The sequence below is a fragment of the Octodon degus genome, unplaced genomic scaffold (assembly GCF_000260255.1).
Source record: "Octodon degus isolate 3935 unplaced genomic scaffold, OctDeg1.0 scaffold00042, whole genome shotgun sequence".
NCBI lineage: Eukaryota > Metazoa > Chordata > Mammalia > Rodentia > Octodontidae > Octodon > Octodon degus.
In genome coordinates this window covers 11,588,470-11,604,403 of record NW_004524618.1, presented here as the reverse complement: position 1 = coordinate 11,604,403, position 15,934 = coordinate 11,588,470, and the positions used below count along the sequence as shown (strand labels likewise).

General features: G+C 40.7%; 1 protein-coding gene across 1 annotated transcript in view; it reads left to right on the top strand.

Moving 5' to 3' along the window:
• LOC101588597 (A disintegrin and metalloproteinase with thrombospondin motifs 3-like) overlaps window positions 1–14,943 on the top strand; it is a 123,759-nt gene extending 108,816 nt beyond the window's left edge. Inside the window, 1 exon segment of the mRNA XM_012514794.1 lies at window positions 14,842–14,943. Coding sequence (XP_012370248.1) covers window positions 14,842–14,943 — 102 coding nt within the window.
• Window positions 14,944–15,934: the final 991 nt, after the last annotated feature.

Below are 15,934 nucleotides of genomic sequence, written 5' to 3'. Positions count from 1 at the left end.
AAGGTCAGTGAAATCCCCTCAGGATTTATCCTGAGATTCTGTACCTCAGATTGTAGAACCTTTGTCAGTGTCAGCCATGTGGATGAGTCAGGGCCATTGCTTGACCAATGTGCTCTCTGTGAAAGCCTGAGAGAGTGTTTTCTCTCCATGTGACTCTCCTTAGGCACACTCTACATCATCGATCACTTTACTCTTTGGCCCCATAATCTCCTTGTACTAATAATATTTGAATGGGATGTCCTCTCTGCATCTTGTACTATGGATAGCCACTAAGAAGATAACAGTGAACAATGTATTAATTGTTGAAACTGTCCTATTGATCAATTTTGAAACTGTCTCATTGCTATTTGTTTCTCAGTAAAATAAAATAAAAAACAGTTCAATTAACCTAGAAGACATAACAATCCTAAATAAGTATGCACATAAGATCAAACTTCAAAGAAAGGATCAAAAACTACTAAGCAAAAGGGAGAGAAAGGGCACACCTCTATGCCAGTTAATCTTAACCATCAGCTTGACTAGATTAGCAAACCTGCAGCCAGGTGACCGTCACAGGACACTGTGCTCTCCAGTGGGCTAGTCTGGGGAAGTTCACAGCTGTGTGCACTGTGAGGCGCTGGGCCCAGGTGCAGAGGGTGAACAGCAGGGCCCTGGCCATGAAAGGCAGAATCTCCACGCAACTTATCTGCCCTGTGCTCTGCTTCTCAGAGGCCATGCACTAAGCAGCCTTGGGTACATGCACACCCTTCCAGGGTGACAGTTTTGTCTGGAAACTAGGCAGCCATGGACAAAGACATCAAATGCTAAGCCAAAGCTAAGCCTCTCCTCCCTTACATGGTGTGTGCCATGCACTTACCCCAGTGCTTGGAAAGCCGTATCCTCATGGATAGAGCTAGAAACTTTAACATCTCTCTCAGGGAACAATAGAACAAGCGGAAAGAATACTATCAAGGATACAGAACTGAACAACACTATCAACCATCTGGATGGAATTGAGGTTTGTAAAGAATCTACCCATCAACAACAGAATAGTCTTTTCAAGTGCATATGGAAGATTCACCCAGAAATGTTGGGTACTGTGATCTTTAAAAAATTACAATAAACTTAAAACAATTCAAATCATACAAAGTATATTTTCCAGTCCTAATGGAAGTAAGACATCAAAAACAAAATGCTATCTGAAAAATCCCCAATATTGAAATTAAACAACACACTATTAAATAGTCTGTGACTCAAAGAGGAAGTCTCAAAGAAAACTTTTGAAAATATTCTGAGCTGAAGGAAAATAAATTAAAATCTGTGGAATACAAGTCAAACAGTATTTGGAGAATATTTGTGCTATCAAATATTCATGTTAGGAAGAAGAAGGATTAGATTACTAATAATGCTTTCATCTTAAAAGAAAAGAACAAATTGAGCAAAACAGAAGGAGAAAAGATAATGCAGATAGTAGAAATCAATAAAGTAAAAAAAGAAAAATCTGTATTTTGAAAAGATAAATAAAATTGAATAAGCTTCTAGTCATAGCAACAAAAGACAGAAGATACAAATTACCATCATATGATATGAAAGCGTGTTATCAGAACTGACATCACAGACATTGGAGTGATAACAAGGGAATATTACATACAGTTATATGAATTTGCCTTTCAGACCATGAATGAAATAGCCATTCTTTAAAACCACAAACTTACTAACATCACCCAAGTGAAGAAAAATATAACCTAGATTGCCCTCTAGGTATTAAATAAATCTAATTCATAGTTAAAAACACTTAAAAAATGCAAAATGGTCTCAATGGTAAATTATACTAAACCCTTAAGGAAGTGTAATGCTTTATACATCATGTCAACTTGAAAAGTCAGGAGCTTAACTGAATAATTCAGCAGTTCTGGCCTGGAGTGTAGAAGACAGGCATTTACCATTGGAGGATGGTGTGCATTGCTTCAGCTTGTGAAGTTTAGAAGTTTAAGTGATTCAGCTTGGAGCCAAGGACCTGACTTTGTAAACATCCTCAGCCTATTCAAGAAGAGGGTACAAAGCTGGTAGCAACATAAAGGATCCCCTAAGGGCAGTGGTCAGCAGATAATAAAAGGGAAATGAGGAAGGGCCAATTGCTGGGTCTTCTGAGGGGCTCAGTCTTCACCTTTAGCAGAGATATCGTCTCCTGGCTTCTGACACAGACTGTCTGGCTTCCGCCCTGGACTCTTCAGTCTTTCAATGTAGACTCGTTCTTCAGCTTTCTGGCTAGACTCTTCAGTCTTCTGTCACAGACCTACTGGCCTCCTTAGAGGGGCTTGCACAGAACACTGCAGGGCATTCCAGACATTGGGCTGGACCTTCAACCTCCAGGTGCACATGCCTCTGTACTCATCTCTTCCAACTCTGTGACTATTGTAAGCCCATCTTCTAATTTCTTATATGTTTGTACATCTTTTTTTTTTTTTTGCAGAACCAAGGATTGAACTCAGGCCCTTATGCTTGCCAGGCCAGTGTTTATTCTACTGAGCTATTTCCCTGGACCCCTGTTTGTACATCTTCTGTTATAGCTGTCTCTCTAGTAAACTCTGACTTATATGGGAAGCATTAACATCTATTCTATATAATCTCATACAGAAAATTAAGGGAAAGAAGTGATCCCTAAATGAATAGAGTGATTTGTTCTAATAGTGTTTGTAAATAGGATATCATGTCTGCATCTTGTACAGCAATTAACCAATAGGAAGAATGTATGCAATGTGTTAATTATTGAAACTGTCCTACCAATTTGGTTTGAAACTGTCTCATTGCTATTTGTTTCTGAATAAAATTATCAGAAAAAAAAGAAGTGATTCCTAGCACATTTTATTATAGCCCATTACTCTGATACTGAAGCCAGAGAGACATATTACAAAATATGCATACAGCTATAGGCCAATACAACTCATGAGCAGAGATGCAAAAATTCTCCCCAAAATTCAGTGAATTGAATCCAGAAATCTATTAAAGGCAAAATACACCACAATCATGAATGCTGAGTTTATTCAAAGACGTGTGTCTCCTTTTAAATTTCGAAATTAAAATATGTAATGCACTGGATTAACAAAGATGCAAAGCCACATGATTATTCTTGAGTAATAGACCCAAAATAGCGCTGAAAAAAAATTCCGGATTTGAGATTAAAATTCTCAGCAAACTAGAAACAGAGGAAAATGTCCTTAGCCTCATGACAGGCATCTATAAGGACATATGTCTGGCATCACACTACATAGTGAGAGGCTGAGTGCTTTCTCCTCTGTGACCAGGGAGTGGGCTGATTCACACTTTACCTGTTCAAAATGAAGCTGGAAGTCCTAGCCAGCGGGAGAAGAAAAAAAAAAGGAAAAGACAAGGTTCAAAAGGAAGAAATAGTGTCCCTATTTACAGATTATAAAACTTTCCAAGTATAAAAATTTCAAAGAGTTCCGGGGAGATATCTCAGTAGAATAAGCACTTGCCAGGCAAGCGCACAGGCCTGAGTTTAATTCCCAATTCTGGAAAAAAAAAATTGAGGAAACTCTGTAAAATGGCCTGGAATTAATAAATGAGTCCAGCAAGATGTAAAACCCAAGAAATTAGCAGATAGCAATTGCCTTTCTGTGTACTAGAAAGGGACAGGTAGAAGTAGGGATTTTAAATTCCAGTAAAATAAACATAACCAATATTTTGCAAGATTGTAATAGTTCAAAAATAAAACTTTTAATTATAAATTATGAAAACATACAGAGTCTGTATTCTGAAATCTACAAAATGCTAATGAAAGGAAACCTGAAAGGAGCTATCTACCAAAATCAAAGATTAGCACAGTCACATAATAGTCAATTCTTTCTAAATATATGTGCAAACATATGCAATTCCGACTAAAATACTAGAAGAATTGTTTGTAGATATAGGCAAGCTGAGTCCTCTTTTCTATGTCAAGGAAAAACATCTAGAATAAGCTCTCTTGGTGAGGATGAACAAGATGAGGACATGCAAGCTGATTCCCAGGCCTCCAGCACAGCCACAGCAGAGCAGAGCAGTCCTTGTGATGGGTTAAAATCAACATGACTTTTGTTATTTTTCTACTGGAATAAGATGGCAGGAACCTCTAGATCTTTGAGCGTCACTTCTTGGCTCATGTGCAGATCCTTCAGCCTGCTAGTGTCGTACACAGCTGAGGTGTCTCCACCCTAATCGTACCTTGTGCTTAACAGGCCCCATCTGGGGCAAGTTATCGCTAAAAACTGTGAAAACCTCCTAGTTGTAAACAGCTTGCAGTTGTATCAACAAGGCTTGCTATAAAGGAGTGAGCTCAACTCTACTCGGGGCAGCAGGTTAGCATGCCTCCCTGCGTAAAGTGAGGCTGGCCAGATCCTGGACCAGCTAATAAAGGCTCACCAAATTTCAATCTGTTTTGGTCTTAGTCTCAATTCAGTTCGAACTCGGTACAGTCCTCTGTGGAGGAATGGATAAGATAGAAAAGACCACCCAGAAATAGTCTACAAAAACACATGGTTCTTGCTTATTAGTTTGTTTGGTACAGGGTCTGGCTACACGGCTCTGACTCATAGTGATCCTTCTGTCTCAGCCTGCCCAGCCCTGGGGTTAGAGGTGTGCACCATCACGCCAGGTTTCGGGGCCAGGCTGGCACAGCATGTAGCACCAGAGATTGAATTTGGGTCCTTGCACTTGCCATGCAGGTGTCAGACCGCCAAGCTATCTCCCCAGTTTGATACTTGGTTCTTCACAAGAGTGCAAAGACTATTCAAGGGAAGAAAGCCAACACTTTAAAAGTGTGGTGTTGAGATGATTGGACATCTCTAAGCAAAAAGTGAACCTTAGCTTATCATTTACACCTGACACAAAAATCATCTTCAATGCATCTAAAACCTTTAGAAGAAAACAGAAGGAAATCTTCATAACCTTGAGTAAGGCAAAGAGTTGTTACATGGCACCAAAAACACAATCCCTACAAGTTAAAGTTGATAGATTGGACTCCATCACATTTAATAGTTAATCTATAAAAGACGCTGTTGAGAAAATACAAAGATAAGCCGCAGACTGGAAGAACACATTTGGAAGTCACCCATCAGACAAAAGATCTATATCTAGGGCACATAAAGAGCCCATAATTCAACAATATGAAAACCACAACCTCATTTGAAAAATGGAGAAACAATTTGAATAGACACTTCACCAGAGATATGGGTATGGCAAGCAGGCACGTGATAAGATGCTCCATATCATTCACTTCTGAGGAAAAGAGAAAAACCTCACAGTTAAATCACCTCTGAGAGAGATTAAAGGTTTTAAAAATTTAAACCAACACCAAGTTATGAACAGAAGGTGGAACAACTGAATCTCTCATACGCTGCTCTACTAAAAAGTGCACGGCTGCTCTGACACACCACTTGGCAGTTTCTTGTAAAGTTAACACACACTTACTACAGAACAGGGAATCCTGGCCACAAGGATTTCTCCTAGATAAATATTTATGCTCACACACAAAAACACCTGTTCATACATGGTTACATAGTTGTCAAAACCTGGAAACAAGGCAAATGTCTCTCAGTGGGTGAATAGGTGAACTCTACTACATTTGTAAAATGAATATTCCTCAGTATTAAAAAGAAACAACAGAAATACAGCATGGGTGAATAAATCCCTCTGTTGAGTGAAAAGGCAATTCAGAAAGGTGATATACTGCATAATTGTACTTATGTGACATGTAGGAAAAGCAAACATTTAGGGCTGTGGGTCAGGGAGCAAAAGAGAAGGTAGGGGAAGAAGCGGGGAGGAAAGAGAGAATAAGGATTGGTAAAAGAGAATGTCTACAAGGGGGCAGCACAGGGAATTCTGGGAAGGGGATAGAACTGTTCTGGGTCTTGATTACTGCAGTAGATGAATCTATGCATGTTTTAACACTCATAAAATGTACATCAAAATTAATTTTACAGTAGTTTAGTTTAACAAGAAAAAAACAAAAGCCAGTCAGAGAAAACTAGAACTGATAATGGTATCTCGAGATATAATTATACATACATAAATGCAACTGCAAACACATGAATGTTTTTCCCTTGCTTTTGCTTTTTAAAAATGAACAGCAATGTTATATTGCTGTTTATAACAACTGTTTCTCTCAGAGTTAGAAGTTCTTATGCACATTGAGCCAAGATGTTTTTTTTTTTTTCTTTAAAGGCTCAGGTTTTTTGGAATACACACTGCATTGTGCTTGAGTTAGATGACTACACTGGAAGCAGATGCAGAACCAAAGGCCCACAGAGCAGAAATGGTATGAGGCCTTCCACGCGGGCCTCTGAGCAATAGCACGTGCTCCCGGCTGTCTGCCCTGCACCCTCTCCTCACACTGAGCTCCTCAGTCTCAGCCAGACCTGGTGTCTGAAGACGTGTGAGGCTAACACTGGAGGCCCACAAGCATGAGCCCAGCCTAGTTTCTAAACTTAGAAACTGAATGAGACCACATTCCAAAATAAATAATAAGTAAATAATAAAATAAAATAAAAGGGTGATGGGTATGCGGTTCAGTATGAAAGTTCCAGATTTAACTCCTCTTACTGCAAAAATTATTCCAATTTTGTCCAGGTGAGGGTTCAGAACTGTTTCAAAATTCTAAAGATCCATAAGCAAAAGAACTTCACTAATTTAAGTTGACTTCAAAAATTTGTCATCATAATTTTAAATAATGACGCAAAATGAATTTTTCAGTCTGTTGCAAATATTGACATTTTAAGATAAACTTATTAGCCCTCACTTTAAAATCCATTTATTGGGACTAATATAGTGATGCAGTGTCCACCAGCATGTATTTTCTAAATAAATGAACAATCTCTTTTTGAATACACAGAGATTTTTCATTGATCTCTCTCCTTGGCAGTCACGTGTCTACTCCGCTTCTTCCACGGAAGTTACCGTGTTGGCTTGAAGGTCTTTCGTATGATCATCACGTTCACATTTTCTTGCAGCGTATACTTACAAAGGGCTCCCACTCCTCCAAGTTTTTAATTCGCCTCCGACACTGTCAGTTCATAGCAGAACCAAAACGAAGTGTTTCCTATAGTCTTTTCACTATTCAAGATGACAAACATGAGACTACAGTGTGGAAGGACCAGGCACAGGCCTCGGTGAGCGATTCGCACTAAGGGAGCAATTCTTTAGGTGACCGGCCGAAAGACAGGGCTTATTTCTTCTGAGCCTGGGACCTTCTTGCTAACATTTTCCCTGGTGATCAGACTGCCTATCTCTTGTGTGGCCCTGCGATGGAACAGAAACACAGACTTCCTCCCTGGAAACAGACGCCAAGGGCAAGGCAGCCCACACATTCTCACAGAGCATCAGAGGCGGCTCCCAAGGGACCCCTTCCCACATCCACTGAGAAAGCCCGTCCCTTCTGCAAACAACTGATTCTGTTTTTCATTCTCCAAAGAGGAAGTCAACTAAAGGATCAGGCCTTTGGAAGGTTTGCTTTGAACTTCTCACACTGCCTAGTTCACTCTCAGACTGTCCTCTTGTGTCCAGGTGAAAACTGGAGCACAATGGTGAGTTCCCTGCTTTGCACTGACCAAGAGACTGACCAAAGCAGCCACATTTCCTTTCCTAGACCTCAATCTCTGCTATTTAAATAAGGGGTAGAGCAGGTGAACCTCACTCTCTGTTGACTCTGAAATAGGCAGGAACAAGATTGTACTTTTTTTTTTTTCAGGATTCTGTTTTATGTCATTACTTTCTCTCAATGAAGAATACTTAGGGTCAGACCTAGATAAATTCCTTTATAAACTGCCATTCTGAACCTACCATATTGCCTTCCTACCTCCATCCTGCACCCCTTGCTCTCCCTTTTCTTCCATGTTGTACCCCTCCTCTTTTTCTCAGCCACCCTTCTTATTTCCCCTCTCACCATCCCTTCTTTTCCTCTCTCCCTGTCCTTCAATGAGTTTATGAGCTCATCAATCATTTAACTCCCTGGTAACCAATTGCAAATCCCTGTAAGTCTATTTGGAGGGCTCTGCTCAGTGCAGAGACAGAACTCACACTCACCTGGGGCCTTCGGAGGAAGAGAAAGTAGAAGCCACCAAGAATATTCTCTGAAGTGTGCTGGGGCAAGAAGGGGGTCAGAAAAAAGCTGGAGAAAATCATGCCCATGAGGTGAGAATCCTCATGCCAGTGGATCCCCCAGGTCCCTGCAGGTTGGGCAGCAGCCCCTTTACAAAGGCCAGGCACCTTGAGCTCTAAGGAGAGCTGTCCTCAAATCCCAGCTTCCAAAATCATCAGCTGTGTGACTCAAGAAAAGTAATAAAAGTTTTCAAGGATCTATTTGCTCATTTCTAAATCCATTGAATTAATTCTTTGTACAGTTGAAGAGTCTGTTTTTCCAAAAGTAAGAAGCACACTGCCTGGAACACCGAATACCAGCTGTTGGCATCAAAGCCCACAAGGAACATTGAACTCAGCTGAGGGCACAAGAAGCACATCCATCACCCAAGCCCACCCTACGTGACTACTTATAAGTTCGGTAATAAAGTCACCATGCATGGGTATTCCAAAGAGAGACAGTTCAGTGCAGGCCAGCAGATGAGAAGGAACTTCTAGGAAGAAATTGAGGAAAAACAAACCCTCGTTATGACCACTAGTCTTACCTGTCAGGTGGCTGTTGGAATCCTATCCACTGATGGACTCTGAGTTACTATACTTACTTAGATTTGTTTTAAAAATCTAGAAAAGTGGAAAATTAATGTTATATTATTCTGATTCTGAACCATTCATTATTCAATAGATACATCTTGAGCATAGAATACGCATAATACATTATTCTATGTTTTGTAATTTACTAAAAGTCAATATGCACAAATCTGCCATCAGGTGTATTACAGTTGAGAAAACAGATTAAGCACACACAAAGGAAGGAGAGGGGAGAAAGAAAGGACAGAAGAGGAAAGGCACAGAGAGAGAGAGAGTGACAGGAAAGAGCCCTAGAAGGGAAGAGAGTGAAAGGTTTCCAAAGGGAGAGGTTATTCCTCCTTGATAGATCAAGGATGGAGAGTAGTATCATTTGAGCTGGAATTTGAAGGACTAAAATGTAAACCCAGACCTTGTATCAGGGAGGAAAAGGTCATCTATACACAATAAATGAGGCCTAGAAGGAAAGGAATGAATACAAGAAAGAACAAATAGTTCACTTGGGTCAGAACAAAAGCATATCTTAGGCAATAGGGATAAACAACATGTGACATGGGGCTGAGCCATCGTGGGAGGGACTTTCAGCTCCCAAGCTTGAATTACATAACAACTCCTCGATGTTTACATTTCCAGACCAATAAAATTGATGAACTTCAAATTAGACATTGGTAGAGGGGAAAAAATGTTACAAAGTCTCTCTAGCATTTCTATTTTTTTTTTTTTTACTATTTTGCATTCTCTTTCAAAAACTTAAAAAAAAAAAACCTAATAGAACTGCTTTAAATAAGCGTACCTGGTGTCCATTAGCAAAAACTAACCTCAGCGCTAAACACAAAGCGGACTTAAAGCAAGAACAGGGCTGGTAATCTGACCCAGTGGGAGAGCACTTCTTTGGCACAGGCCTTGGATCTGATCCCCAGTGTTGCAGACACAAAAAGGTTCCGTCCTGGGCCTGAGAAAGAAGTGGGTGAAAGCAAAGAAATCTTTGACTGCCTGGAGTGTGAAGGGCAGGGCCAAAGGTAAACAGGAGAGCCTCCAGGTGGAGACGGAAGTGGAGATTTTATGACACTGGGCTAGGCGAGGAGTTTACAGGGACACAAATGCTGATGGGGGAGGGTTGGCACTTGCAAAACTCAAAAGAAAAAAGCTCCCAGGAGTCAAATCCCCTCAAGATTTCCCCTGAAACCCTGTACTGCAGTTTGTAGATCCTTTGTCAGTGTCAGCCATGCGGATGAGTCACGGCCATTGCTTGACCAGTTTGCTCTCTGTGAAAGCCTGACAGAATGTTTTCTCTCTAGGTGACCTTGTCAGATACAAAAGTTACATTTCTTGTTATATAGGTCTTGCTTTATCTTGATCTTAACCATCCAGCAGAAAAGTATAAAAACAAAGTATAAAAGGTAAAGCCATATTAATATCCTGAGCTATAAAAGGCTTAAGTCAACAACTTCTGACACTGCCAGTCCTATGGATAACCCACTACTATCATGGACTACTGGACTATATTGGAATATTTTGCTGAATTCATGCACCTACAATATTTAAAGGGCAATGGAATACCCACCTCTGACAAAACTAAACAATAAAAGGGGATATAAATGAAGGACCATTTTGTACCTGTAGATACAAAATAGTTAGGATAGATATACAGCTACTTTCTCAATGCAATGAGAAGAAAGATTTGTACTAATAGTATTTAGACAGGATATCACATCTACATCTTGTACTATTAAGAACTACTATGAAGACAACAATATGCAATGTATTAATTATTGTAACTGTCCTACTAACCTGTTTAGAAACTGTCTCATTGCTATTTGTTTCTCAATAAAATTAATTTTAAAAAAAAGTTCCTAGGAGAGAGTGTGGAAGATTCCCACCCCATGCTGACTAGCCACCAGGATGCCCTTGTAGGTCGCTGCATGGATGCAGGCTCATCAAAGGTAAAAGTATTTTTAAGCATCTCATTAGCAATGAGAAAACAATTTTTCAGCAGTAAACTGGAGGTTGGATAAAGCAGTATCTCTTACAGTATGGAAATTCTAGGATCTTGTAGTAAGAAAATAATGCAAATCCAAACATTCACAAAAGAAACAATTATGTGCAAACTCTCAAAAAACAGAGGATTCTTCCTAAGTCATTTTCTGAGATCAGAGAAAGTCTGATTATTGAACCTAAGGCATTACGTTAACAGAAAAATTATATGCAGATGTCTCTCATAAGTACAGGCATAAAAATTCTTTAAAAAGAAAAAAGAGCAAATTGAATGCAGCAATATATAATAGTATGTTGTAATACAATGTGAGGCACTCATCACAGGAATATGAGATTACTTTAATACTTGAATATCAATCAACATAAATCATCACATCAGCAGAGTAAAGGAGAAAAGTCATATAATTCTCAAGAGGCAAAAAAGGCACTTGATGAAAACCAAAAATCTATTCATCATGAAGGATAAAGGATTTCAGTAAATAGGAACAGGAAGAAAAATGTTTAATCTTTTAAATGATATCTACAATGGCCACAAGATAGCTCAGCAGGCTAAGCGCCTGCTTAGGCAATTGCAGGGACTGGAATGGACCCCCAGCACCACTGCTGTGCCGGCCAGGCCCCTGGGGAGGCTTAGCCAGCCCCGCCTGTAACCCCAGTGCTGGGGAGGCTGAAAACAGGAGGATCACTATGAGTCCAAGCTGCGCAGTGAGACCCTGTATAGCAAATATATATAAATAAATAAATGATATCTACAAAAAATCTGTAGTCAACATCATAGTTAATGGGGAAATACAAAAGAATTTTTCTCTGACATTAACAATAAGAAAAAGGTGTCCACAATGATTGTGGTTTTTACACTCCAGGATAGGCTCCTAGCAATACTACAAAATATGAGAAGAAAATAAAGGCACAAAGATTAGAAAGTTAGAAGAAATTTACTACTACATATTCTGATTATGTACATAAAAATTTAAAACAATATACAAGCTATTATTATTAAGTGCATTTATTAAGACTGCTGAGCTGAAGGTTAATAACAAAAGTCAAGTACCTATATAATAGCTTGGAAAATAAAAATTTAAAGTATCTTTTATAATATTAAATATTTCAAATATATAAAAAAATATAATTATAGATGTGAAAGCTCTCTAGAGTGAAAATTAACAGTACTAATTTAAAAGTATTGTTAACACTACTAATTAACAGTAGTAATTTCACGCTAGTAATTAACGGTACTAATTTAAAAGAACCTAATGGAGTTTTTCAATTTTTACTTTTAATTAGTCTGTTTGCAGTACATAATGATTACATTCTTCATGGGGACTGGTGCATGTACATACCACATGGTGAATTTTATCTCCTCCATGTGCTTTTTCACTTCTTCCTCCTCTTGATCCCCTTCCCATTTGAGAAAAACTGGTGTCCCCTTCCTATATCTATCTTTTCCTTTGCGCTTTATTGGGTTTTTCATATAAGAAAGCCCCACAGCAGGTTTCCCCTGCAAACCCCACAGCAGAAGGAAAGAGTTCTTTAGTATTCTCTTTCCTCTTACATTTTCAGCACCTGAGCAATCCCTTGTATAAACAGGTAATAAACACGTGCTAATGGAATAGAAAGTTATCTGCTAGGTACACGGTTAGAAAATAGCTGGTTGGGATTGGCAAAGGAACAGGTGGAGGACAGATAGTGGGGCCCAGGGTATTATCACTGAACCAAAACTAAAAATTGACCCCCTCCAATCAAGTGCATGTCACAAGTATCCACAACTACCATGGAATTATACTAAAGTACATTTATTTAGAATTATAGGGGGAGGGCGGAGAAGCTACATGGTCAATGAATCAAAATTATACAAATTCTAGGGAAAAAAATATCAAGAACTTTGTCCTTGCCTATCCATGTGGTGTTTTAATCTGATTAGCTTAATGATGTCAGTCATAAGGTACTCTGGAATTTAAGGGATTGAAAAGGGCAGGAATAAGGTCACTAAGGCTGAGCAGGTGGGCAAACACACCTTTGGTTGGGAATAGCTTTTGTCACAACTCAGGGCCTGCTCTGTGCTTTCCACTGAACCAACAAAAATCCGGAGGAAAGCGTCTCTGTAGAAGCGTCTTAGTGACCCCAGGATTCAGCAGCCCAGCCCTCCCTGTGCTTCTCTGCACTTTCTCACCATAGAATGGCACCCCCAGTGCAGGTTCTTGGCTCAGAAAATCCTGGTCTCACCTAGCTAGCAGACAGCTCCCTTGGCTTTCGAGTGTATGTCCTATCAGTTGGTGCCACCATGGGGAATGTCTTAGCCCTTAGGCCCTGGCTTGCTGTGAGCAGGAGGAAGTCTGGGTCCCCTTCCCCTGGCTTGGTGACTGAGTCTGTCTTCCTGTGGTGAAGCCTGTGCCTTGGAATGAAAACGCCCCAACTCACTGAGCGCTGTCCTCGGGATGCTCCCTAAATGATGCCCAAGCAGATGGGTCACAGCAGCTTCGCCTGCCCAGTGACTTGGTCAGATGTGTCAGTAGGGACTCTTTCTACCGGGCCAGATATAGGACAAGAGCCTCAGTACACTGACAAGCCCTAGGAGCTGCGCATTTTCCTCTCCTCCTCCTGTTCCCTATCTTAACCAGATACGAAGGAAGAACTGCATCAGACCAATGCAGGATCACACAGGCAGAAAGCCACTCAGTCTCCCAAAATGCAAACTACCCTTCCCTCAGTTTTAAATGTTTACCATTTTTTAAATGTGGCAATTCACTACCAATTTGATTTGAGACTGTCTCATTGCTATTTGTCTCTCAATAAAATTATGGGGAAAAATTAATTTTTTTTTAAAAATGGAGTGCTGATATATGCGATAGCATAAATCAACCATGAGAACGTTGTATTATGTGGAAAAATGCCAAACACAAACAGCAACCTCACATGTGATTTCTTTTACATGAAATACAAATAGAAAGTAGATGAGTGATTGCCAGAGACTGGGAGGGGGGAGGAAGAAAGACGGCTAAGGTGGTGGGGTTTCCTTTCGGGTCATGAACATGGTCTGGGTGGTGGCAATGTTTGCGTGGGTATCAAGATGTAATAGAGGGCTAGGGAGATGGCTCAGTAGAATAAGCGCTTGCTTGGCAAGTACAAAGGCCTGAGTTCAATCCCCGGTTTAAAAAAAAAAAAAAAGATGTAGTAGAAACCACTGAATTGTGCGGACTTAGAAAAATAAAAAAGAAGTGGCAAAAGTCTAAAGATGTTAGCCTTGAATGTAAATATGATACAAGATTTGGAAGGAGGAATTACAGCAATTGGCACAGTCTGCACCACAATTTACCTTCCAAAAGTAAAATGAGAGCATTGCCTAGGTTCCCATTAATAGCCGTGAGGGAGAAAGCTCCGAGTGCTGTGAGAAGCACTCGTAGAATCGGGCCTCTGGGGTGTGAGATTATCGGGGGTGCTGAGGCTGCATGAAAGGAGCTGAGATGATCTGACTGGAAATTTGTCTCATGAACGCCTAGCTATCCCACCATAAAACTGAAGTTAGTGCTCACAGTGAGCATTTACCAAGCACCGCCGAAGCCCAGGCACCGTGTGAAGTATTTTACGTCCCTTACTGTCACTGAGTATCATAGCCATCCCAGGAGCCATCCTAGAGGCACAGGGAAATTAAATGAGTCAGTGACACAGGAAGTTGAGATGTGAACAGTCTACTCTCCTTACAGCTTCTACATCTCCCAGAGTCCTCCTTGCTCCCTGCCCATGCCTACCCTACCTAATGTTCACATATATCAGATTGGGCCAATCTGGGAACAAAGGTGAAATTGTTCTAAGGCAGAGTATGATGCAGGTGGAGGTGGAAGAGGTGGAGGTGGAGGTGGAGGTGGAGGTGGAGGTGGAGGTGGAGGTGGAGGTGGAGGTGGAGGTGGAGGTGGAGATGGAGATGGAGGAGGAGGTGGAAGTGGATGTGGAGGAGGTGGAGGAGACATCCTTCTTAAGGATATGTCAGTCACCCCCATTGATTCGCAAGCAATAAAACTGAGGCCCAAGGGAGAAGTGAGTGGCTTACAGCCAGCCATAGGAGTAGGAAGTAGCCAAATCCAACTAATGCTCACATTTTCATGATTCTAAACTCACCAATCTTCCCATGAATCCTTGCTGATTCCTGCTCCTCAGATAACGTCCTACACTCGCCACCACTACCTCAAGTTGACAGGGGTGCTGGAAGCAGCCCTGTGCCAGTACCCAAAAGTCGTATTTGAAAGCTACAAAGCCTGAATTTTTTAGCAGGGATTTTTAAAGCTCATTAGCAGCTCCCCAAACCATCCCTTAGCTACAAGTTTTATTTTTTGAGAAGGTTCATTTTCAAGAGAATGATACAGTGAGAACATTTCTGCCTGGAAAATTTCCCCTGCCTTCCTCACCACAAAGATCTTAGCTCATCACTCCTATCAGAGGCACCATTTTACAGTCATGTGAGCATGTTAGTGACTACTTAGCAAGGGCTGTTTAGTGGCCAAAAGTAGATAATGCAGCTTCACTAGGTGCCTAAAATTACCCCCAGGGAGCAGTTTTAACATGAAGAAAATCACCCTCACTCAGGCAGCTGTCTAGCAATTTGAGGAAGGAAATCCATCAAGTGTCCAGGATACCCAGTCATTTTTGGTAATTTTCCATTTGGGACAGCAGGTAGCACTTGCACAGAGAGCCAGAGAGCCAGAGAGCCAGAGAGCCAGAGCCAGAGCGAGAGAGAGTGAGAGAGAGCGAGAGAGAGCGAGAGAGAGCAAGAGAGAGCGAGAGAGAGCGAGAGAGAGAGAGAGAGAGAGAGAGAGAGAGAGAGAGAGAGAGAGACCCCACCATCATTACCACAGGTCCAGTTTTGTACACAGCATCATCTGAACTCAGGCATCACTAAGAAGAGAACAGATGGGCACCAAGAGGAGGGAGACAGATGTACCTTTGAAAGGGAGTTAGGTTTAGAGCTTCACGCCACCAGAAATAAATAGTAATTGTGCCACCAAAATTAGTCACTTGGAAGGGCATCCAAGGAATATTCAATGAACTTAAAACTTTCACAAATGTTGGAGAAACTGTTCACATAGAATGCTCTTCCCTCACAAATTTAGCTCGAATTTGTTGCAAATGTTAAAAGACATCTTATAAGGTTTCCAGGTTCACTAATTGAACAGGTCAACAGTGGCAACAAAAGCTTTATATTTTTTTCAAGATAGATTTCGGTGGCCCATTACAGTTTACTTTTGCACTGGAC